Source organism: Rattus rattus, chromosome 18, assembly GCF_011064425.1.
Source record: "Rattus rattus isolate New Zealand chromosome 18, Rrattus_CSIRO_v1, whole genome shotgun sequence".
Lineage (NCBI taxonomy): Eukaryota > Metazoa > Chordata > Mammalia > Rodentia > Muridae > Rattus > Rattus rattus.
The window spans coordinates 36,194,706-36,219,799 of NC_046171.1; the positions used below are offsets into that span (position 1 = coordinate 36,194,706).

At 39.3% G+C, this 25,094-nt stretch overlaps 1 protein-coding gene across 1 annotated transcript; it reads right to left on the bottom strand.

Annotated features, from left to right (window-relative positions):
* Positions 1-16,112: 16,112 nt before the first annotated feature.
* On the bottom strand, positions 16,113-21,597 carry LOC116887247 (odorant-binding protein 1a-like). Its single transcript, XM_032888814.1, has 7 exons — positions 20,904-21,597; positions 20,291-20,430; positions 19,295-19,368; positions 17,779-17,889; positions 17,008-17,106; positions 16,772-16,806; positions 16,113-16,178 (listed from the first exon to the last, which is right to left on the bottom strand). Exons 1-6 carry the CDS (start codon positions 21,057-21,059, stop codon positions 16,787-16,789), a joined length of 600 nt encoding a protein of 199 aa, XP_032744705.1. The 5' UTR covers positions 21,060-21,597; the 3' UTR covers positions 16,113-16,178; positions 16,772-16,786.
* Between the last annotated feature and the right edge of the window lie 3,497 nt (positions 21,598-25,094).

Below are 25,094 nucleotides of genomic sequence, written 5' to 3' on the forward strand. Positions count from 1 at the left end.
CCACTTTAAAAATTGCATATGCCTACAAGAAGCAAAGATGCCTGCTATTTAGCACACTGGGGGAAAGTTGGTCCAGGGCACATCACGGGTCTGCCTTGTTGGATCACGCTGGTCCACTGTGCTCCTTGATTTGTCCTTGGCCATATGGGATTAGAGGCACTCCTGATATAAGCCCTAAGGATAGCCAAGTTGTGGAGCTTTGCAGGCCTTTAGCAGAGAGCATTGTATAGTTTCTAAATACTCAGAGATTGTGTGTGTGTGTGTGTGTGTGTGTGTGTGTGTGTAAGGCAGCATATATGTATATGATACATGTCTGTATTCATATGCATATGTATGTGTAGTATCTACAGGCGAGTGTGGTGTGTTCAAGATGTGTTTACCTATCTGTGCATGTACATATTAGCAAAGTGTTCTGTTTATTTCTATGTCCTGGTATTCTTTCATATGTATTCATGGCTTTTGTATCATATAATCTTTGTATAGTTCACTGTTTAAAACAAAACCTTTTATCAAGTTGGTGTGTTCAAAATCAAACTAGTTTGTGGTGCTAGCCCTTTCCAGTTGTATGATGGTTTGTTCACAATTTTATTGTGATTTGAGATGAAGCAAAGATAACAAAACTACACACAGCAAGCAATACCTGGATATTGAAAAGTTGATGAAAATTTGACTCCTAAAGGCAAACTTTTTGATCAGATAGTTGCTATTCATAGGTGCTTTCTCTCTTATTTGCCTGCTGTTTCCTGTCATTCTGGAGTAAAATCAAGCAGTTATTTGTTGTTGTTTGCATTTTCTTCTTTCTTTTTCTTTCTTCCCTTCTCTCCTTCTCTCTGTTCTCTCTCTCTCTCTCTCTCTCTCTCTCTCTCTCTCTCTCTCTCTCTCTCTCTCTCTCTCTCTCTCTAGATGCCTGGTAGTACTGTCCCAAGAGACACCCCTTCCATACTTCTTCATTGCTAAATATTGATTGTAAAAGCTTTTCTGCTGCAGCATTTCCTCCACGACATCCCATTGTTTGTTGGTTATTCATCAGAGAAGACTGCAGGGACATGAGTTCAAGCCAATAGAATGTCTTCTTTAGTCAGTTGGCAAGTAAACTGTGTTCAGGATCCCAGTTCAACAATCAACCTTTCTGGGGGGAGGGAGTGAGCTTTTAACATATCAACCATGCCCTGGGTTGACATACTTTCATTAACAAGAACTGTTAGCCAGAAAAAGAACTACAGCAGCAAAACTGCAAGCTTAGTACATTTAGAGAATTTCCTAGATCTATATGGATTTTGATGGATTAGGTCTTTGTTTTAGTATTGGCAAGTGGAACCATCTACATGATAGTTATTGCAGCTTGAGTTGAACTTGAAAGGCACCATCTGGGAGTCTGGTGTGCTATGGTCTCAGGGCCTATTGAGTCTTGGGACTTGTTATACCATTTTAGTGGCTATTCCTGGTTCTCAACTTGACTATATCTGGAATGAACTACAATCCAGAATTGGAGGGTTCACCTTTGATCCTGATCTTAAGGCTGGGAGATACAAGTTTCTGACTTGGATCTCAGTGTGAAGATCTTGAGGCAAAGTGGCTATGAATCCCAGGAGCTTGAGGCAAGGGGATCTCTGAAGTCAAGGCCACCTGGGACAAAACAAGTCCCAGATCCAGGCATGGTGGTACACACCTTTGATCTGGGACACACCTTCTGCTGGAGACTTACATAAGGACATTGGAAGAAGGTAGAGTCTCTCTTTTTCACCTGCCTGCATGTCTGCCTGCCTTGTAGGACTGAGCCACTGCTAGACCCTTGGACTTCCATTCACAGCTGCTACTGATCATTGTTGGGGAGTTGGACTACAGACTGTAAGTTATCAACCAATACTCTTACTATATAGAGACTACCCATATGTTCTGTGACTCTAGAGAACCCTGACTAAGACAAGTATACACCACCTCCATTCCCATACTCCAATGAAAGCTCACATCAGGCAAAGGTACAACTCCAGAGCAACAAGGGGCAATCATTATTAAAATACCAGATGGTAAATCATTGGTATGTTGAGAGACAATTGTTCAGATAACTGGAAGAGTGTGTGAAAAATCAGAATAAAGTGGGCATGAGGACATAGTTCTGCTGGGAAAGTGTGTGTACCTCAAGATCAAGGACAGAACATGACTTTAATGCCCAGCAACCAAGTAACAAGTTCCTCTTGGTGGTGCAAGTTTGTAAGCCTCTCCCTAGTGAGACAAAGGAAAGTAGATGCCTGGAATTGTCTGGCTGGAGACCCTAAATAAAGTAGGTCTCAGTGAAAGAACTTGTCTCTAAAAGACAAGGTGGATGACACTTGAGAAGCAGTGGCACCTAAGTTTGACTTCTAGCTTTCACACATACATATGCATGTATCATTCATACACAAACTTCCCCACATATCAGCACACACATACATACAGTATACAAAATCAATACAAAACCACAATAAAATAGATGTTGTGTGTGACGTCCTCACTGGTGAATCTACATCAGGAGCACTATGAATCTGAGGCCAGCCTGGGCTTTATACCAAGAGCCTATATTGCCAACAAGAAAGTAGTCACAGTGCCAACTCTCCCCAAAATATGTAAAGCCAAGAGACCATACAAATATTGTTTCTATCTGAGGCTGCCTACCTTTAGTTGTGCTGGTGTTTACAATAAGAGTGTCCCTTATAGTCTTCCTTCAAGTATTTTTCTGTAGGCCTGGATTTATGGATAGAAACTGTTTTAATTTGGTTTTGTTTAATATCATGGTTTCTCCATCTGTGTTAACTGAGAGTTTTGCTGGCTATAGTAGTCTAGGTTGGCAAATGAGGTTTCTTAGAGGCTATAAGGCATCTGTCCAGGCCCTTCTAGTTCTTAGAATCTCTGTTGAGGAATCAGTTGTACTGCTGGTAGGTCATTGCTTGTATGTTACTTTGCAACTTATAATATTCACAATATTCTTTCTTTTTTCTATAAATTTAGTGTTTGGATTATTATGTGGCCATAGGATTTTGTTTTCTAGTCCAATCTAACTGGTGTTCTGTTGGGAAATATTTTTCTTGTATGTTATTATTGAAAATATTTCTGAGATGTAGCTGAGACTCTTTGCCTTCTTCTATTCCTATTGATCTTAGGTTAGGTCTTTTCATGGTATCCCAGATTTCCTGGATGTCTTATGAAAGGAAATGTTTAGATTTAACATTTCTTTGACTCATGCATTAGGTTCTTCTCTCATATCTTCTACACAAGAGATTCTCTCTACAGTCTCTTGTATTCTGTTGGTGATGCTTGTGACTGTTGTTCCTATTCTCTTTTCTGGGTTTCCAACTCCAGGAATCCATCAGTTTCTGTTTTGTCTATTACTTCTATTTCCATTATCAGGTCTTGATCCATTTTGTTCTTTTCCTTCACTCATTTAATTGTATTTTCTTGTATACTTTTAAGGAATTTATTAATTTCCTCCTCAAAGACCTCTGCGTGCTTTTCTTTGAGCAAAGGTTCTCTCTGACTCTGTTGCCTTCCACTAGAACCCCTTCCCTGAACTGTGCTGTCTGGCATGGTCCTAGTGGGAGAGACTGTAGTTTGTCCTCTTTTAAATGGGTGTCCCATGGTGGAGCAGTATGCAATGGGGACTTCTCTTTTTCAGGGAATAGTGAGGTTCAGTGGGAAAGGTTTTGGAGCTGAGCCTGGTAGGAGACAGGAATGGAGCAGTCGGGATACAAAATGAATAAATAGATAAATAGATAGACAGATAGATAGATAGACAGACAGACAGACATATACATAGAGAGATAGGCAGACAGATGGATAAGATAGATAAAACTGAAAAATAAAATAGAAATGCTCATAAATCGATCGTACGTAAATAAGCTCATAGAGCATGGGAAACTCATACTCCACCCCGCTCCTGTCAGCTCTTCAGGAGCTTCTTGGTCAGCGTAAGCTTAAAATCGAAAGGAAAATCCTGTTGAGTTTTCTTGATGAATGTGACCGTTGTGCTCCGTGGTTTATAGTGTCAGGATCTCTTACTTTGAGAACATGGGACAAGTTAGGAAAAGATCTGGATAGGGAAACAACAGTGGGCAAGCTTAAACCAGGGACAAAGCCACTTTGGCCAATGGTCCGTGCCTGCTTAGAGGATAAGCGATGTGAGGAAGCAGTTAGGACAGGTCAGAAAATCCTTACAGAGCAACAAGAAAGCATGTGGAGGGAGTAAAGGTCTCGAAGGAAGGAAAGAAAAGAAAGGGAGATAAAAGAAACAGAGATAAGGCAGAGATAAAAAAAGGGGATAATCAGGACCAAGAAACAAATAAGATATATCCCTCTTTAAAAGCCTTGACTTCAGGAATGTCAAGTGACTCAGAGCTTAGTGAGAATGACTTGGCAGACCTTGAGGAAGAAGCCGCTCAGTATGAGAAAGAGAGATATCATCCGGACTGACCACATGCCAATGCTATGTGGCAACAAGCCAAAAAGAATTAGATAAGAAAACAGTTATACAACAGCACCCCTGCACCTCCATATAACCCTCAACATAAAAGCATGGTGAAGCCTACAGGAGGTACTTCTTTTTGCCCAGAAGTATGGAAAGAGTTAGGATTGAGTTTTCCAGTTTTTCTGGATGTAAACGGGCAGCGACATCATGAACCTGTTGACTTTAAGACAATAAAGCAATTAGCAGAGTCAGTCAAAACCTATGGAGTCAGCTTTTGTTATCGCTCAAATTGAGGCTCTTGGCAGATACTGTCTCACCCCTGGAGACTGGGGGAGTTTAGCCAGAGCTTGTCTCTCTCTGGGTCCATATTTGGATTGGAAATCTTTCCTTTATGAAAATGCTAACACTCAAGCTGCCATTAATTTGGCTTCAGGAGCAGACCCTCAGAGACATTGGAATGCTGACATGCTATTGGGAATAGGCAGATTTACTTTGGACCAGACTGGTTATCCAGATCAGGTCTATAGCCAGATTAATGGCAGCCTGGGGAAAGACTGATAGTCTCAAGACAGACAACGGGCCTGCCTACACAGCAAAGTCCTTTCAGGCATTTTGCCAGACAATGCAGGTCGAACATACTACTAGATTACTGTACAATCCCCAGGGTCAAGGAATTGTGGGAAGAGCACATTGTACCTTAAAAGAGCTTATACAAATACAAAAAGAGGGAATTGCCAGTGGCCGAACACCAAAAGAACCACTTTTGTTTACTCTAAATTTCTTAATTTTGGATGCACATGGCCGCTCTGCTGTGGATCGCCATGCTACTACTACACTTATGACTAATGCAGAAGTAAAGTGGAAGGATGTCTTAACTGGTGAATGGTGTGGCCCAGATCCCGTGATTTCGAGATCTAGGGGAGCTGTTTGTGTTTTTCCACAGAATCAAGACAATTCAATTTGGGTGCCTGAGCGTTTGACTCCCAATCTGCCTCCTGCTACTCCTGACAATGGAACTTCGCACTCTATTATTGCTGGGAATGGTAATACAGGTTGATTCACTCACTCTGTGGGCTATTGCCAGATCCTGACCAGTACTTATGCCAGTTCATAGCAATTCTACTGTTTTGCCAACCTTTTTCTCCACCTCCTGTTTGTGTGATGTTCCCTGTATAGTGCCAAATGGAGAATTACCCCAATGGTATACTGCCACTAATCTTTCGTTGTTACATATATTATGTTTCACTCTTATAAATTCCTCCCAGCCTTGTATATGGCTGCGAAGGACAACATTGGCTAATTGGTTAGATCCTATGAGCAGTAGTGCTATGGGCGCTGGTTCCATCCTGGCTGCTTTGAGTCAAATTACTCAAGGAGCCTCTTCAGGCAGTGGAGACACATCAGTCAATAATTCTGCTGAGTTGAACATTACAACTTTGATTGTGATACATAATTGTAGTTTTCCATCACGCCGGGGGCAAGGCAATCACACACTGGATAACTCTACCTGTTGTAGAGTCCTACCTACTTGCCCCCCATATCAAGAGTTTCCACCTGATTTTACCCCATGTCAGAGTCCATTCCATAGAACAAAACAATTCCTACCAGGATTTGAATTTTCCCCTCCTCTTGGCAATGTACAGTATGATCGGGGGGAAAATAAGTCTGGCAAGCATAATTTTTGGCCTTGGTATCAATGGGTATTATCAAATGAGCAGGGAGCATACACATCTCTAATTCCTTTTGCCCGATTATTAGGTGAAGACTTTACATTGTATAATATTTCAGCCACTAGAATAAATAACAAAACCAGTTTAATAAATGTAAAGATTAATGGCCTTTTAGCAAATGATGCTGCTGTTGGTGCTTCAGTATGTGTTAGACCACCTTTCTTCTTTCTGATAAGCACTAATGTAAGTGATGATGCTTTAAATTGTAATAAGTCTGATGTAGTCTGCTATTTAGCTGAACGCTGGAATGGCACCAATGATACCACAGTGATGGTCAAGATTCCCTCCTTTGTGCCAATCCCAGTAGAGGCCAACCCAGATAGCTTTCCTATTCTTAATTTGCTAAGAACCAGAAGGGATTTTGGAATTACGGCAGCCATAATTTCAGCTATTGTGCTGTCTGCTGCTGCAGCTACCACAGCTACAATTGCTATGACTAATCAAGTACAGACGGCTGAGACTATCAATCAGATTGTGGAAAGAACCACAGTGACACTAGAGATACAAGAAGAATTTAATACCCACTTGGCATCTGGCTTTCTATTAGCTAATCAACAGATAGATTTAATCCAAGAACAAATTGAAGTATTATATCATATGACACAGCTGTCCTGCATTTCCTCCCTTAGAGGTTTATGCATTACTCCTTTGCAAGCTAATTTTTCTCAGTATTCTCAACAGAACAAAAAATCTTGAATTATCTGAAAGGAAATTGGTCCATGAAAACAGAACAACTATCAAGACAATTGCTGATGCTGATTGCTGTCCCTAACAACACTAGATTGGAACCTATCACGTTTGGAGATTTCACCTCATGGATTACCCATGCTTTCTCCTTTTTTAAAGAATAGGGTGACATGTTTGCCTGGGGGGCATTGTCCTCTTGGGATGCAGAGTATGTCTCTGGCTCTTCTGCCGTTTAAAAAGAGAATATGCCAGACACAAAGTGATTGTTTACCAGGCTATGGTCGCCATTGAAAATGGTGCTTCTCCCAACATATGGCTGGCCTCTCTGAAAAAATTAAGAGTTCGCCCTAGATCATTTTTGTCACTATAAAGTGAAGTCATTGTATCCAGAGACGGACAACTTTCCTCAGGCTCGGACCAACCTAAGACACGGGGCCTGATAGTGATAGGGTAACCCTATGACGGTTAATACTGAGTCGCCAAGAGGAACAACCTAAGACAGGAACAATGACAATATCGACGTGACACCCTGATGTAGACCAGTCATAGACAGAGGTAGCTACACCCCATTTAAACATACGGGCTGCTCTCTCCCTACTTATTCAATATAGTTCTTGAAGTTCTAGCCAGAGCAATCAGACAACAAAAGGAGATCAAGGGGATACAGATTGGAAAAGAAGAAGGCACAATATCACTATTTGCAGATGATATGATAGTATATTTAAGTGATCCCAAAAGTTCCACCAGAGAACTACTAAAGCTGATAAACAACTTCAGCAAAGTGGCTGGGTATAAAATTAACTCAAATAAATCAGTAGCCTTCCTCTACACAAAAGAGAAACAAGTCGAGAAAGAAATTAGGGAAATGACACCCTTCATAATAGACCCAAATAATATAAAGTACTTCGGTGTGACTTTAACCAAGCAAGTAAAAGATCTGTACAATAAGAACTTCAAGACTCTGAAGAAAGAAATTGAAGAAGACCTCAGAAGATGGAAAGATCTCCCATGCTCATGGATTGGCAGGATTAATATAGTAAAAATGGCCATTTTACCAAAAGCGATCTACAGATTCAATGCAATTCCAATCAAAATACCAATCAATTTCTTCAAAGAGTTAGACAGAACAATTTGCAAATTCATCTGGAATACAAAATCCAAGGATAGCTAAAACTGTCCTCAACAATAAAAGGACTTCTGGGGGAATCACTATCCCTGAACTCAAGCAGTATTACACAGCAATAGTGATAAAAACTGCATGGTATTGGTACAGAGACACACAGATAGACCAATGGAACAGAATTGGAGACCAAGAAATGAACCCACACACCTATGGGCACTTGATTTTTGACAAAGGAGCCAAAACCATCCAATAGAAAAAAAGATAGCATTTTCAGAAAAAATGGTGCTGGTTCAACTGGAGGTCAACATGTAGAAGAATGCAGATCGATCCATGCTTATCACCCTGTACAAAGCTTAAGTCCAAGTGGATCAAGGACCTCCACATCAAACCAGATACCTCAAACTAATAGAAGAAAAACTAGGCAGCATCTCGAACACATGGGCACTGGAAAAAATTTCCTGAACAAAACACCAATGGCTCATGCTCTAAGATCAAGAATCGACAAATGGGATCTCATAAAACTGCAAGGCTTCTGTAAGGCAAAGGACACTGTGGTTAGGACAAAATGGAAACCAACAGATTGGGAAAAGATCTTTACCAATCCTACAACAGATAGAGGCCTTATATCCAAAACATACAAAGAAATCAAGAAGTTAGACTGCAGGGAGACAAATAACCCTATTATAAAATGAGGTTCAGAGCTAAACAAAGAATTCACAGCTGAGGAATGCCGAATGGCTGAGAAACACCTAAAGAAATGTTCAACATCTTTAGTCATAAGGGAAATGCAAATCAAAACAACCCTGAGATTTCACCTCACACCAGTGAGAATGGCTAAGATCAAAAACTCAGGCGACAGCAGATGCTGGCGAGGATGTGGAGAAAGAGGAACACTCCTCCATTGTTGGTGGGATTGCAGACTGGTACATCCATTCTGGAAATCAGTCTGGAGGTTCCTCAGAAAATTGGACATTGAACTGCCTGAGGATCCAGCTATACCTCTCTTGGGCATATACCCAAAAGATGCCCCAACATATAAAAAAGACACGTGCTCCACTCTGTTCATAGCAGCCTTATTTATAATAGCCAGAAGCTGGAAAGAACCCAGATGCCCTTTAACAGAGGAATGGATACAGAAAATGTGGTACATCTACACAATGGAATACTACTCAGCTATCAAAAACAATGCCTTTATGAAATTCATAGACAAATGGTTGGAACTGGAAAATAAAATCCTGAGTGAGGTAACCCAATCACAGAAAAACACACATTTATGCACTCATTAATAAGTGGCTATTAGCCCAAATGCTTGAATTGCCCTAGATGCATAGAACACATGAAACTCAAGACGGATGATCAAAATGTGAATGCTTCACTCCTTCTTTAAAAGGGGAACAAGAATACTCTTTGCAGGGAATAGAGAGGCAAAGATTAAAACAGAGACAGAAGGAACACCCATTCAGAGCCTGCCCCACATGTGGCCCATACATAAACAGCCACCCAATTAGACAAGGTGGATGACGCAAAGAAGTGCAGGCAGACAGGAGCCGGATGTAGATCTCTCCTGAGAGACACAGCCAGAATATAGCAAATACAGAGGCGAATGCCAGTAGCAAACCACTGAACTGAGAACAGGACCCCTTTTGAAGGAATCAGAGAAAGAACTGGAAGAGCTTGAAGGGGCTCGAGACCCCATATGAACAACAATTCCAAGCAACCAGAGCTTCCAGTGACTAAGCCACTACCTAAAGACTATACATGGACTGACCCTGGACTCTGACCTCATAGGTAGCAATGAATATCCTAGTAAGAGGACCAGTGGAAGGGGAAGTCCTGGGTCCTGCTAAGACTGAACCCCCAGTGAACGTGATTGTTGGGGGGAGGGCAGCAATGGGGGGAGGGAGGGGAGGGGAACACCCATAAAGAAGGGGAAGGGGTGGGGTTAGGGGATGTTGGCCCGAATATGGCAATGGGAATAACACTGAAATGTAAATAAGAAATACTCAAGTTAATAAAAAAAAAAAAAGATGGTTATGAGCTATTATATGGTGGCTGGAAATTAAACTCAAGAACTCCAAAAAACAAAAAACAAAAACAAAAAAAAAAAAACAAAACAAAACAAACAAAACAAAACAAAACAAAACAAAAAAACATACGGGCTGGTCAAATGCTCCTCTGCCCAGTTTCTCCCCCAGTAAAAACACACGTATAGCCCAGAACGGTGTGTTACAGCATAAGTTCATTTCTCGCCATTGGGGTGCAGTCCTAACTGCAAGAGTGGCTTGCCATGGCCGAGCTGGGCACTCTGTGTGACATGTCTGATTTCTCTCAGACCACTACTTCCACCTAATGGCTTTTTTTATAAAACAAAAAAGGGGGAGTTGTAGGGAGCTGCACATATAGATAAAAAGATGGTGATGACATCCGGTGGTCATTTGTGGTAAACAACCTTACAGCGCATGTGTTGGCATACCTCCGGCATCTACAAGGCCAGGGTGGTATTCATGCTAATGAGGTATTTCATGTTCCACCAATCCCTAGAGGACAAATATACAGCCATAGCCTGTTTTGTATATAAGGCTAGTGCCTTTGTTGCTCCAGGTCCCCTGTATCAACAATGAGGTGTTCCTACAATAAAGGCTGTTGAGAAGAATCCGACAGTGTTGCGTCTTCCTTGCTGGCCGAGGTGGGCGTGACACTCCAGCTTGCTTCTTCAGACCATTTGCTTGGAAAATTATTATCCAGCCTTTAACTCTGAGGTAGTGTCTCTCTTTGTCTCTGAGGTGTGTTTCCTGTAGGCAGCAAAATGCTGGGTCCTCGTTACTTACCCAGTTTGTTTATCTGTATCCTTTTATTGGAGAACTGAGTCCATTGATGTTGAGAGATATTAAGTAATAGTGTTTGCTGCTTCCTGTTATCTTCATATTTGAAGGTGAGATTATGTTTGTGTGCTTTCCTTCTCTTTGTTTTGTTGTAAAACATTTAGTTTCTTGCTTTTCCTAGGTGTAGCTTGCCTCCCTGTCTTTTGCTTTACATTTATTATCCTTTGTAGGGCTGGATTTGTAGAAAGATATTGTGTAAATTTGGTTTTGTCATGGAATATCTTGGTTTCACCATCTATGTTAATTGAGAGTTCTGCTGGATACAGTAACCTGGGCTGGCATTTGTGTTCTCTTAGGGTCTGTATGACATCTGTCCAGGATCTTCTGGCTTTCATTGTCTCTGGTGAGAAGTCTGGTGTGATTCTGATAGGCCTGCCTTTATATGTTACTTGACCTTTTCCCCTTACTGCTCTTAATATTCTTTCTTTGTTTTGTGCATTGGTGTTTTGACTAATATGTGATTCGAGAAATTTCCCTTCTGGTCCAATCTATTTGGAGTTCTGTAGGCTTCCCGTATGTTTACGGGCACCTCTTTCTTCAGGTTAGGTAAATTTTTTTCTGTGATTTTGTTGAAGATATTTACTGGACTTTGAGTTTGGAGTCTTCATTCTCTTCTATAACTTTTATCCATATGTTTGATCTTCTCATTGTGTCCTGGATTTCCTTTATGTTTTGGGCCAGTAGCTTTTTCCGTTTTACATTATCATTGACAGTTGTGTAGATGATTTCTATGGAATCTTCTACTCCTGAGATTCTCTCTTCTATCTCTTGTGTCTTGTTGGTGATGCTTGTATCTACAGCTCCTTGTCTCTTCCTTTGCTTTTCTAAATCCAGGGTTGTCTCCCTTTGTGCTTTCTTTATTCCTATTTCCATTTTCATTTTGTTCACCTGTTTGGGTATGTTTTCCTGTAATTCTTTCACAGATTTTTGTGTTTCCTCTCTAAGGGCTTCTACTCATTTACTCATGTTTTCCTGCATTTCTCTAAAGAGTTCTTTATGTCTTTCTTAAAGTCCTCAATCATCATGATCAAGTGTGATTTTTAAATCTAGATCTTGCTTTTCTGGTGTGTTTGTATATTTAGTGTTTGCTTTGTTGGGAGAATTCGGCTCCGATGATGCCATGTAGTTTTGATTTCTGTTGCTTGGGTTCCTGCGCTTGCCTCTTGCCATCAGGTTGTCTCTGGTGTTACCTTGTTCTGCTATTTCTGACAGTGGCTAGACTGTCCTATAGGCCTGTGTGTCAGGAGTGCTGTAGACCTGTTTTCCTATTTTCCTACAGCCAGTTATGGGAACAGAGTGTTCTGCTTTCAGGCATGTAGTTGTTCCTGCCTACTGGCTTTCAGCTGTTCCTGTGGGCATGTGTACTGAATCCACCAGGCAGTTCACTTGGAGCTGAAAAGTTGTTCTTACCTCTGGTCTCAGGCCTGAAGTCGCTCCTCAGGGCTGCGTTCCTGTTCTCTATGAGGGCAGCAACCAGAAGGGCCTGTCCCTACTTCTCCAGGGTCCCTGAGCACAGGGGTCCAGATGGCATTAGGCGTTTTCCTCTAGAATCAGAAATGTGGGCAGAGAGTAGTCTTCTCTGGCATCCCAGGCATGTCTGCCCCTCTGAAAGTCTAGCTCTTCCTCCCCTGGGACTTGGGTGCAGGGCACTGTTTGACTGGGTCCCTTCAGATTCGGGTGCGAACTGGACCACAGGGCTCCTGCAGCTTGACTGCCCCTATGTTCCTGTTCCCAGAGCCCTATACATTTTCCTCTTGTGCCAGGTATGTCAGGAAAAGTGGGCAGAGGTCCAAGTCTCTCCTGCCCTGCAGACTCAGGAGTGCCCACATGTCTGGGTGATCAACTTCCTCTAGATATTAATCTTAATAGAATGGAGAATAAATGAGAAAAAATGCTTTAAAAAATTTTAAGCACTTCTTAGCTTCATTGAACTTATCTAGTTTTGGTGGCTGTATATATATGGGTCATATGTGGGGCAGGCTCTGAATGGCCGTTCCTTGAGTCTCTGCTCTACACTTTGCCTCCATATCCCCTCCTATGGATATTTTTATTCCCCCTTTTAAGAAGGAGCGAAGTTCCACATTCTGGTCATCCTTCTTGAGCTTCATGTGATCTGTCCATTGTATCTTGGGTAATTCGAGGTTTTGGGCTAATATCTACTTATCAATGAATACATACAATGTGTGTTCTTTTGTGACTGGGTCACCTCACTCAGGGTGATATTTTCTAGTTCCCTCAATTTGCCTAAGATCTTCATGTAGTCATTGTTTTTAATAACTGAGTAGTACTCGACTGTGTAGGTGTACCACATAATCTGTGTCATTCCTCTATTGAGGGATGTCTGTGTTCTTTCCAGCTTCTGGCTATTATAAATAAGGCTACTATGGATATAGTAGAGCATGTATTCTTGTTATATGTTGGAGCATCTTTTGTGTATATGCCCAGGAGTGGTACACCTGGGTCTTCAGTTAGTACTATTTCCAATGGTCTGAGGATGGCCAGAATGGTTTCCAAAGTGGTTGTACCAGCATGCAATCCTATGACTCCAGCCACATGTGTGGAAGAGGATGGCTATGTCCAGCATCAATAGGAGGGAAAGCACTTGGTCCTCTGAAGGCTTTTTTCTCCAATGTAGGGGAATGACAGGGCCTTTGGGTGAGAGTGGGTATGTGAGAATGGGAGAACCCTTATAAAAGTAGGGGAAGGTGGTTTGGGGAAGGGGATAACATTTGAAATGTAAATACATAAAATATCTGAGAAAAATAAATTTAAAAAAATGAATAGCTAGAATAAAATAAAAAAACCTCACGTGACATCACATGTTGGTGAGGATGTGGAGAAGGAGAAACACTCCTTCATTGCTGATGGGATTTCAAGCTGGTACAACCACTATGTAAATCAATCTTGAGGTTCCTCAGAAAATTAGAAATAGTTGTACCTGAATACCCAGCTATACAACTCCTGGCCGTATACCCAAATGATGCACTATTATACCACAAGGGCACATGTTGCACTATGTTTATAATGGCCTCATTTATGATAGCCAGAAACTGGAAACAACCCAGTTATCCCAGAACAGAAGAATGGATACAGAAAGTGTGGTTCATTTACACAACTGAATACTATTTAGCTATTAAAAATGAGGACATCGTGCGTTTTGCACACAAATGGATAGAATTAGAAAATATCATCCTGAGTGAGGTACCTCAGACCTAAAAGGATGTGCATGGTATATACTCTTTTATAAGTGGATATTAGCCAAAAATATACAGAACATGCAGCAAATAATCCACAGAACTCAAGAAGGTTAAGAAGCATAAAGGCCCAAGTGCGGATTCCTCAATCCCACTTGGGAGATTGAAGAGAGCAATCACAGGGGGCAGAGGATGGAGAGATCTGGGTAGGCGAGGGATGGGGAGGGCAACATTACCAGGTATTAGGGTGAGGAGGGCAGCAGTGAAGCCTTAATGACCAACAGAACAAATGGAGACAGGGAACCTCAGAAGGTGGAAGGCTGGCAAACTCTAGAATATACCAGAGACCTGGGAGGTGAGAGACTCTCAGGACACAAAGGAATGGATCTTAGATGAAATGCCCTTCAGTGGGGGAGAGAGAACATGGAGCCCACCTCCCATAGAAAGATAAGGCATCAAGTAGCTGGATAGGGTTGCTATCCCACAGCCAAGAACTCTTAACCCAGAATTGTTCCTGTCTAAAAGAACTGCAGGGACAAAAATAGAGAAGAAACTGAGGGCAAGGAGTTTCAGTGACTGGCCCAAATTGAGACCCATTTCAAGGGGAAGCTCCAAGGCGGGACACTATTACTGATGTTGTGTTATGCTTACGGACAGAAGCCTAGAGTAGCTGACCTCCAAGTGTCCCAACAACCAGCTGACTGAGACTGATGCAGATAATTACACCCAACCAATGGTCTGAGGTCAAGGACCCCTGTGGAAGAGGCTGAGAAGAAGCGTGACCTCATAGGAGGACCAGCTGTGGACCTGGACCCCTATGATCTCTGACAGTGAGTCAAAAATCAGGCAGCATACACTAGATGGCATGAGGCCCCTGACACATACACCTCAGAGGACTGCCTGGTATGACTTCAATGAGAGAAGATGCACCTAACCCTTGAGAAACTCGAGGCCCTACCCCTAGGGAGTGGAGAGGACTCACAGGGTGGGGGTGTTGTAGGGGTGTGGGGATATCCTCTTGGAGACAGGGGAGGAGGAATAGGATGAGGAACTCTTTGAGGGTGGACTAAGAGGGAGATAATGGCTGGACTGTATAAAAGATTAATAATAATAATTATTATTACTTTCAAAAAAGGCAAGTGATTTTTTAATGTAACGTCTTTTTACATGGCACAGAAAGGAATGTGAAATAACAGCCTTCTTTCAACAACAAAAAGACTGTGTCATGGTTTCTTAATTACATACACTGTTTATGGATCCTACTTTGCACCTGTTTCATCATTAGACTTTAGGAAACAGGATGTAACACCACTGTCTAGATTCTTCTCCCTTTCACTGGTCCAATCCCTCAAAGAAGACTGTGTCTGCCTTTTATGTTTTGACAGCTAACTACATTCTAAGGAATCATTGTGATATTTATAGAAACATGTAGTATATAAATGCATATTTGGAGGGTTTGGCATTATGCACTAACATTACAGTGAATTTATTCTATTCCTCAAAACAGATTGACTCATTTCTACACTATTTAAATTTACCCAGATTTATTTGATTGATGAAGCCATTAAGCAAAAACATAAACCCCTTACACGGATTTTTGGAAAAGAGATGTATTTTGTCTGTTTTAAGTAATGTGGAAAATGTAGCTAGAACCAATGAGTTTGTTGTGTGAAATACTTTAGTGTGCTGGGATAATTCACCCTCCTATCCTGAATTACAGGTGAGACTAAATACTAAGCAAATTATAATGTTCCCTTCTGTGTTCTTGGACATGCCTCTAGAAATATGACATTTTCAAAACTAAAATAGTTTTAGTTATAAAGTTACCATTTGGTCCACATTTATGTGCTGCATTTATTTATGTATTACGTTAATGTGCCTTTTGAGTGAGACTATTTTCACGAGGCCATCATTGCTTCTTGAATCACTTTATTTAATCATCCAAAAGTGAAGAACAAGTCATAGATCATGAGCAGAGGAAGAGAAGTCAAGTCAGGCCTTTCGTATGCAGTAGCCTGACCACACAGTAGAGGAAAAAGTTATTTTGAAGGAAAAGATGAATTATACACGATACTGATTCCATGGTCAGGAGGATATGATGCATAATTCTCATGCTGTTGTTATCTGTGCAAACATGAAAAAATGGTTGAGCTGAAAGTAAAGGTTTCATCACCAAGATTGCAGGAGAACAAAGTTAAATATAAAAATGTAGATTATAGGGAAAGAATTATACACAAGAAGTTCCTTCCAGAGAAATCACCTGTGCCCCATACATTGGATATAGAGAGAGTTTCTACAGGAAATAATGACACTGAGTGGCCCTATATGTAAATTTAAATCGAGGGTGATCAAAGTATGTATTGAAAAATCAACAGGCTTATATCAAGTCTGTGGAAAATATGTACCACAAACCTTTTATAAATTGAAAGTTTTCAAGTAAAAAACATTCTGATGGAATATTTTTTCAAAATAAAAACGTTACAAATTCTGAATCATACAAAATCTTTAATATTGTTTTATAAATTAAATTATTCTCTACATCATGCTGGTCACTATAGGATTTTCAAATATCAAGCACTAGTAACAATCTGTCATGATTTTACTCCATTTAAGAAAAGGTATTTTTTACTCACATGCTTATGTCAAATTTTTACATAAAAAGCCTTCTTCATTAAAACATAGATATAGTATTTGTGACTTTCATTTCTTCTACTCACCTACAAAAATCATTATTACAGGTCAGGGCAGGTATCTGTAAAAGAAAGTGGGTGGGGTAAAAGACTTTTTATTATTAGAAAAAGAAGACAGCTCCCAAGTACTTCTATCTAAATCAGGGAAGATAGACACAAACACACACACACACACACACACACACACACACACACACACACACACACACACACACACATATACATATATAAGTTATAGAAAAAACAACATGCGTTGACTTTACCTGTCTCCAGGACGTCTCGAATATTTTCAGGAGGAATGCCCTTTGATACAACATATTGTACGAGTCTTTCCCTTTGTTCAGGTGTTAAAGGTTGATTGCCTGCAATCCAGGAATAATAATGTCAGAGATCTGTTCATGACAGTTCTGCATTATGTACATTGCTTCCTTTGTGTCCCACCATGATATTTAATGAAAAGTCCGACCTTCTCCAAATTCATCCACCCTGGATGGGTCAATATGGATAATAAATATTAACCCAAGGGTCAAGGACACACTTAATAAGGTGAAAATTTTGGTATAAAAACAATTTCCAATATTTCATGAACAAAGTCATAGGAACTATTTGTCTATGGAAATTACACATCTTAATCCAATCCCATCTACTCTTAAAAATAAAAATGCCAAGAAATCCTGTCAATGGAAACTTCACATTTCTCTTGGGCTATACACTATGTTTTAATTTTCTACACATTTAGTGAATTGACACTGAAAATATCTGAAATTTGGGAAAATCACACATGCTCCATTTTCCCAGGAGGAAGCATGAACATGAACTCTTTCAATCAATTCCTTCATTGCCCACAGCCTTCCGTTTCATGCTACTCAAATTACAATATAATGTACAGTTTGGTCCACACAGACTCTGGTTATCAGTTATTGGAAAGGACTTTGGAAATCTTATAACAGTGTATTTAGGGGGTGAATCTGACTTAGACCTTTTTGCAGAGCAGCACTTTTGGTACTATTTCAGGGATCCCCTGCCATTCTTACCAACAACAAACACCAATTTTGTCTCCTGGTTGTCTCTGTCAACATTCTCACTATAAAAGACTATATACTCTTGTGTCTGCTTCACAGCTGAATAATGATTATCCCCGTGAACTGTAATGATAATTGAAATATTTCAAAAGTTAGTGACACTTAATTCTCTACTTTGTTTGATGTCACCTATTTGTGAAACATTTATGTTGACCGTGACAGCAGCAATCATCACTGATTTACTAATACATAACCCATGCATTCATTCCTGTAGGCATTCATTTTGTATACTACACAATAATGTGAAGAATATCTATTTCTATGCTGCAAAACTGATTAAAAATCCTGTGTAGAGACACTTTCCATGTCTCTGAATATCTTGTGTCAAGACTAGTGGGACACTTGGTTAGGTGTTCCTGACATTTTCAACCAGATATCAAAGGCTCCATGTAAATTTTATGAGAAGTTAAAACTCGAATTTTAAAACATAGTAACACTTGATGGGAAATGTATACATGTGCAAAAGAGATAGTTGCTAATTAGTAACATGCACAAAACAGTTTTCCTTTTTCTATTATTGATGAAAAGGATGTAAGTATGAAACTTTTAGAGATTACCAGACATTCACAGTGTGTATGTGTCTATGACAGAGAGTGACACAAAGAGACAGAGACAGCGACAGAGAGAGATTTGTGTGAAACATTTCCACTTATTCAATGATAAGAGTTAGTCACAAGAAAGTAAAAGAATTCCAGGATCTGGTCCCTTTCAATTCCAAGACTGTTTTTGAATAATCATCTAAAACTAGTGAAAGCATTTTCTTGACAATAGAATGTGCCATCTGGTGTTTGATTGTGTGTTTGTTTTGCCTGTTTTAATACCAAGCCAAAAGTCAAATTGTGTATAATTTAGTTGAATAATGTTACTATTGTTTTAGCAATTCTTAAAAATTTGAAGGAGTCAGTCTGAAATAGCTTAAGAGATATTATCCATAACTGTTTTTTAAAATTTAGGTTGGTTATTCAATATTCTGATTATTAAAATCTATAAAATGTGATAAAATATTTAAAATAAGAGTGTAAACTAAAATTTCCCTCACTGAAGGATGAGAGACCATGTTTTTAATGCAAGAACAGGGGAGCCAGAGATAAGAACTTGGCAAAGATGTTTGATAACATTGAGGCCTCCTAGGGAGTAGCAGATTTGGCAAATAAAAATTATGTAACATACGAAAGAAAAAACACAGGAAAGTTATCTGCAAAGAATGTTTCTGTGGGAAAATTACTTGAAAATATATTGTCAGAATTATGCACATCTTTACATAATAGTGGCCATCTCCAAGTAAATCTAAGGGGGCCTAGAATTTATTTGAACTTGGTAGCATATCTTAGGTGGTTGGGGCAAATCATAAATTTCTAAACAAACAAATTTGCTCTTGACCTAAGTACATCTGGGCAGCTGAACTGTCAGCATGCACAACCACAATGCTTTAGTCATAGAGGGTGGTGCTCCCAGAAGCTGTACTTACACTGGGTTCTGTAGGTCTCACCATCTTCTTGCAAATACCCAGTGATTGTGGTCAATGAGCACTGTCCATTTTCACTATAAAATCAATGAGAGAAGTTATGATTTCTTCTTTGCCAACATCAAATTTGTATTAAAGATGTTCAAGTGTTATAATGCATTGGAGAAAGTACTATAAGTAATAAAGTTATCACTATACAGAGGTAGGAAATAATTACTGATGCTCACTTCAATTTTTCCTAATTCTTATTTAGAAAATGGCATACTGTTTGCAGTCACAGAGTTACCTTCCTGTATTGGTACCAATTTTGCCCCATGGTATGAAGATTCTGGTGATATCCTTATACAAATATCAAGAGTCATTAAATAAGATTTTCTGTACGAAAATTCTCTTGTTCTGGTCCAGCCATAATATATACATGGGTTTATATGTATGCATTTGAAGTGATGTTATACATAACCTAAAAGTTAAAGTTGTGACTACAAGATAGAAATGGTTCTAAGCATTTTCAGTTCTTACTGAGTTATGCACACCTGCATTGAACATAGTTATCGAAATGTCAGAGAGAACTCTTGAATGTAGACCATCAGAAAAAGATTCTAAGACTATATTTATCTGATCTTTTTGTGGAAGATGTTTATGAAATCACTGATCGAATAATATAAGTTCTATGGCTCTGACCTATGTGATCACATGCTTCACATAACTGCAAATGATTTCTTTAGAGGTTTCTCTCTCTAATACAGATGATAAAATTCAGTGGCAGCCCTCCAACGCAAATGATTCCTAAGGATGTACTCATGAAAGCAGAGACACTGATTACCTCTCTGTGTGGTGTCCAGATATGACCGCATTATAGAATATTATCATCAAATTGGTAAAAACGAGGTCTTTGCTTTCATGATCAGAACCAAAACATTCCCCCTTGTAAATTACACAGCATTAAGGGCAGTAAGTGAAATCAGTTTGCTCAGTTTACATTCTGGATAATTTGCTTACTTGACATAAAATGTGACTTTCATTTCCTTGCATCCCTCATCACAAGAAAGTTCACGACAATAGATCCTCAGTTCTCCACCTAACTCTATCTTCTCTGTCCTGCTAGAAGCAATTGCAACAGTTTTCCGTTTTCCCTCGATCTGTAGAAGCAATAAAAATGACAAGAAAACCATATAGACTTTTAGAGTTTGAGTTGGCATTCACATATCTTCTCTCAAAAGAATATAACCCTTTATAATAGGAATAAATGTTGACATCTCTTCTCTCAATTCTTAATATATTTGAAATAGTCATCAATAATTTTTCATTTGTTAGTTCAAGATAATGTTTCCAGGAATGAAGCCGAATCCAGAGCAACACAATGACATGATTAAAATAGAATTATGGAACTGAGACTGCTAATGCTTTGTCCTCATATACTTTACAAATCCAGTCCCTTTTTTTTTTTTTTACTTCTTTCATCCTAGAGAACATCTGATTGGAAAAGTGTACCTGAGTGAAAGTCAAAAAGGTTATTTCATGGCTTTGCATGGATTAACCAAATGACACATCACATCCACAGAATAGTGCTATTGAGGAAGCTCACACATAAACACAGACCTCATGGATTTACCTGAGCCTGAGCCAGTCCAAATGTCAAAGCCAGCAACAGAAATTTTACCATGATGCCACCAGACTTTGCTCTTCTACAGAAGCTCAAAGTAGATAAGTAGTTGTGAGGATGTGGACTGACAAAGGTTTTTATACAGTGAGTGAGAGGGAGGGACATGGAATCAACCAATGATTTCCCATCACAACAACATAGTTCTGTCCAGCATTTCCTGCTGGGCCCAGATGGATGATGTGTGATTTCATGTCCTTAAACTAATAAGATTATCCTTCAGGTCAGAATATGTTGTGGTGATTAATTGAGCCTTCCTGTTAGAATGAAAGAACTATCTTTAGGATAACATTTATAAGTAATGGTTTTGGCTCCAGAACAATAGTGGTGGGTAAATATCACAATGCTTATCAATATATCTTATATGATTCATTTAAATAATGTGACATGCATTTTAAGACACATTCTGAATCTTAGCCTAATACTATTCAGTTAAAGGAAATTAAAAAGCTGGCCTGGGCAATGTGATCGAGAATAACCACATACTTGCAAGACAAGATGTTAAAGAGTAAGGAGAGTTTTCTAGAAGGATATAGTCATGTCTTCTCCTACTTTTAAGCCTTTCCATATATTGACTTCTCCATTCTTCCAGTAAACTATCCACTATAACATGTACAGAGCTACAAGAGAGATCATTGAAAAAATAACTGGATAAATACAGAAGAAAATGAGGCCAGATGTTCACTGTTTATAAATACAAATATTATTGATATGGAGAAACCAAAGCAAGTATAAAAGTCTGTAAAAAGTAAGAACATTCTGAAAGACTATAATATGTGTAAATGGACTATATTAAAGCTAAAATTTATGCTATATATTTCTTAAGGAATTGTCCCTCTTCTCAGTAATATTTTGACTTCTTTACAAATCAAATCCAAGATCTCTATTGTCATTAGAAACAGGAAACATCTGCCATATCTAGGAACAGCAAAAAATACTATCAAAATTGTAGAGTATTGTTTATCTTCTGGGACTATACTCTCTAACACATGGAATAAGCTATACTTAGCACTGTGCTATTGTGTTTGAATGTTTTGTTGGTACATAGCTACATCATTGTAAAACATGAAAGGTGTGTTCTTTGTGACACGTTCTTTAAATTACATTCCATTTTATCTCCATTTATTTTGTTCTTGAATTAATATAACGTAATTTTCAACATCCCTTTCCTCCCTCATAATCCTCCCATATGTACCCACATGATCCCATTAAATTCTGTGACTGCTTTCTTCACATATTCTTTTTTTTGTATATTTATTTATTTATTTTTTTATTATTATTATTAACTTGAGTATTTCTTATATACATTTCGAGTGTTATTCCCTTCCCCGGTTTCCGGGCAAACATCCCCCTCCCCCCTCCCCTTCCTTATGGGTGTTCCCCTCCCAACCCTCCCCCCCTTGCTTCCCTCTCCCCAACAGTCTAGTTCACTGGGGGTTCAGTCTTAGCAGGACCCAGGGCTTCCCCTTCCCCTGGTGCTCTTACTAGGATATTCATTGCTACTTATGAGGTCAGAGTCCAGGGTCAGTCCATGTATAGTCTTTGGGTAGTGGCTTAGTCCCTGGAAGCTCTGGTTGCTTGGCATTGCTGTACATATGGGGTCTCGAGCTCCTTCAAGCTCTTCCAGTTCTTTCTCTGATTCCTTCAACGGGGGTCCTGTTCTCAGTTCAGTGGTTTCCTGCTGGCATACGCCTCTGTATTTGCTGTATTCTGGCTGTGTCTCTCAGAGCTATATGCATTCACTTTTTTTGATCATCCGTCTTGAGTTTCATTTATTCTAGGCATCTGGGGTAATTCGAGCATTTGGGCTAATAGCCACTTATCAATGAGTACATACCATGTATGTCTTTCTGTGATTGGGTTAGCTCACTCAGGATGATATTTTCCAGTTCCAACCATTTGCCTACGAATTTCATAAAGTCATTGTTTTTGATAGCTGAGTAATATTCCATTGTCTAGATGTACCACATTTTCTGTATCCATTCCTCTGTTCAAGGGCATCTGGGTTCTTTCCAGCTTCTGGCTATTATAAATAAGGCTGTGATGAACATAGTGGAGCACGTGTCTTTTTTATATGTTGGGGCATCTTTTGGGTATATGCCAGGAGAGGTATAGCTGGATCCTCAGGCAGTTCAATGTCCAATTTTCTGAGGAACCTCCAGAGTGATTTCCAGATTGGTTGTAGCAGTCTGTAACCCCACCAACAATGGAGGAGTGTTCCCCTTTCTCCACATCCTCGCCAGCATTTGCTGTCACCTGAGTTTTTGATCTTAGCCATTCTCACTGGTGTGAGGTGAAATCTCAGGGTTGTTTTGATTTGCATTTCCCTTATGACTAACGATGCTGAACATTTCTTTAGGTGTTTCTCGGCCATTCGGTATTCCTCAGCTGTGAATTCTTTGTTTAGCTCTGAACCCCATTTTTTAATAGGGTTATTTGTCTCCCTGCGGTCTAACTTTTTGAGTTCTTTGTATATTTTGGATATAAGGCCTCTATCTGTTGTAGGATTGGTAAAGATCTTTTCCCAATCTGTTGGTTGCCGTTTTGTCCTAACCACAGTGTCTTTGCCTTACAGAAGCTTTGGCAGTTTTATGAGATCCCATTTGTCGATTCTTGATCTTAAAGCATAAGCCATTGGTGTTTTGTTCAGGAAATTTTTTCCAGTGCCCATGTGTTCCAAATGCTTCCCTAGTTTTTCTTCTATTAGTTTGAGTGTATCTGGTTTGATGTGGAGGTCCTTTATCCACTTGGACTTAAGCTTTGTACAGGTTCTTCACATATTCTTGATACAATCACACACACACACACACACACACACACACACACACACACACACAAGTATGTAGTGCTCCAATATATAATTTAGCTTGTACATATGTTTGCAGGGCTGACCATGTGACATAGAATAACCATTTGTTCCCCTCTTCCTACTCTCAACTTCCTTCATTAACTGTAGTTCTTAATATAGATTTGTTGCTTCATGGTCTTCTAATCTACAAGTTATCAGTTTTATAGTTCTCCCAATTGAACTCATATTTTGTCAGAGTATTATTTTTGGCTGTGGCTTCTTTCTTCTACTCTTCCTTCTAACTCTCTCTTCCTTGATCCATTACAATCCTTCCATTCGTTCTTCTGCAATGAAGCCAGCATCTTACGCATTGAATCTGTAGAATAAATATGACTGGGCTCAATATCTCTGTATATTGGTTGGTTCTGTTTTATTGTACTGGTGTCCAACTGCTGTGACAAATGGAAGATTTTATTGTAAAGAGTGAGTCTTAAGCCCTTTTTCTTTTATTGAAAGTATTTTTTTCTCATGCAATGTGTACAGTTTAAGGATTTCCATCTATCTGTTACTCCCAGCTCCCCTCACCTTCCCTCTCATTTAGATGTATTGGATTTCTATCTCTCATTAAAAAGCAAAAATTCTTCTAAGGAATAATAATAAAATAAAACATAATATAGTAAGACAACACACTAACATGTTTAAATTGGTCAAAACAAACAAACAAACAGAAAAAAAAGGGCCCAAGGGAAGACACAAGAAACAGATACATATACATTCACACTCTCTGTAATCCCATAAAATCACTTAGAAGTCATAATATATATGAAAATGACATATAGTATTTAAAAGTGGAAAGAGAAGAGCTGAAGGGAAAGGGAATTGGGGGGAAGAACACTCAGAGGGGAATATAGTCAGGCAATACTTGGAATGTAAATAAATAAAACTATTAAGTAATAAATATTAAGTAATAAATAATTCATTGAAAAGTGGAAAATACTATTATAAAATAAAATAAATAAAATTTTAACAATAGATAATCTTTTTTCAAAAGAGGAAAAAGGAGCATTGTGAGAAAAGAAAAACCTCCAAAGATGCTGTTGAGTCTGATTTCTGCTGGCCATCTATGGATAGGCTTGCGTCTATGCTTTACTTTAGCTTGTTTCCTCAGTGAGATTCCCTCGAAGGAAACTAAGGTTTCATTTGAAAGTGACTATCAATTGGACTTTGCTTCTCAGTTGGGAATGGGGCATGTGTCCACAACTCTTAGCTCCAGGTCACCATGTGGTACAGACATATACAGGCCCTCTGCATGGTGCTTCAGTTTCTGTGTGTTCATATGTCCACCCATCATATTA

Excerpts from the sequence above, each read along its gene's own strand:
- LOC116887247 (XM_032888814.1), bottom strand. The coding sequence starts at position 21,059 with ATGTCCCTCCCTCTCACTCACTGTATAAAAACCTTTGTCAGTCCACAT. Across the intron at positions 19,369-20,290 it reads AAAGTCACATTTTATGTCAA|TGAAAATGGACAGTGCTCAT; the intron begins GTAAGCAAATTA and ends TTGATTTTATAG. Across the intron at positions 17,107-17,778 it reads AAAATTGGTGTTTGTTGTTG|GCAATCAACCTTTAACACCT; the intron begins GTAAGAATGGCA and ends CCTGGATTGCAG.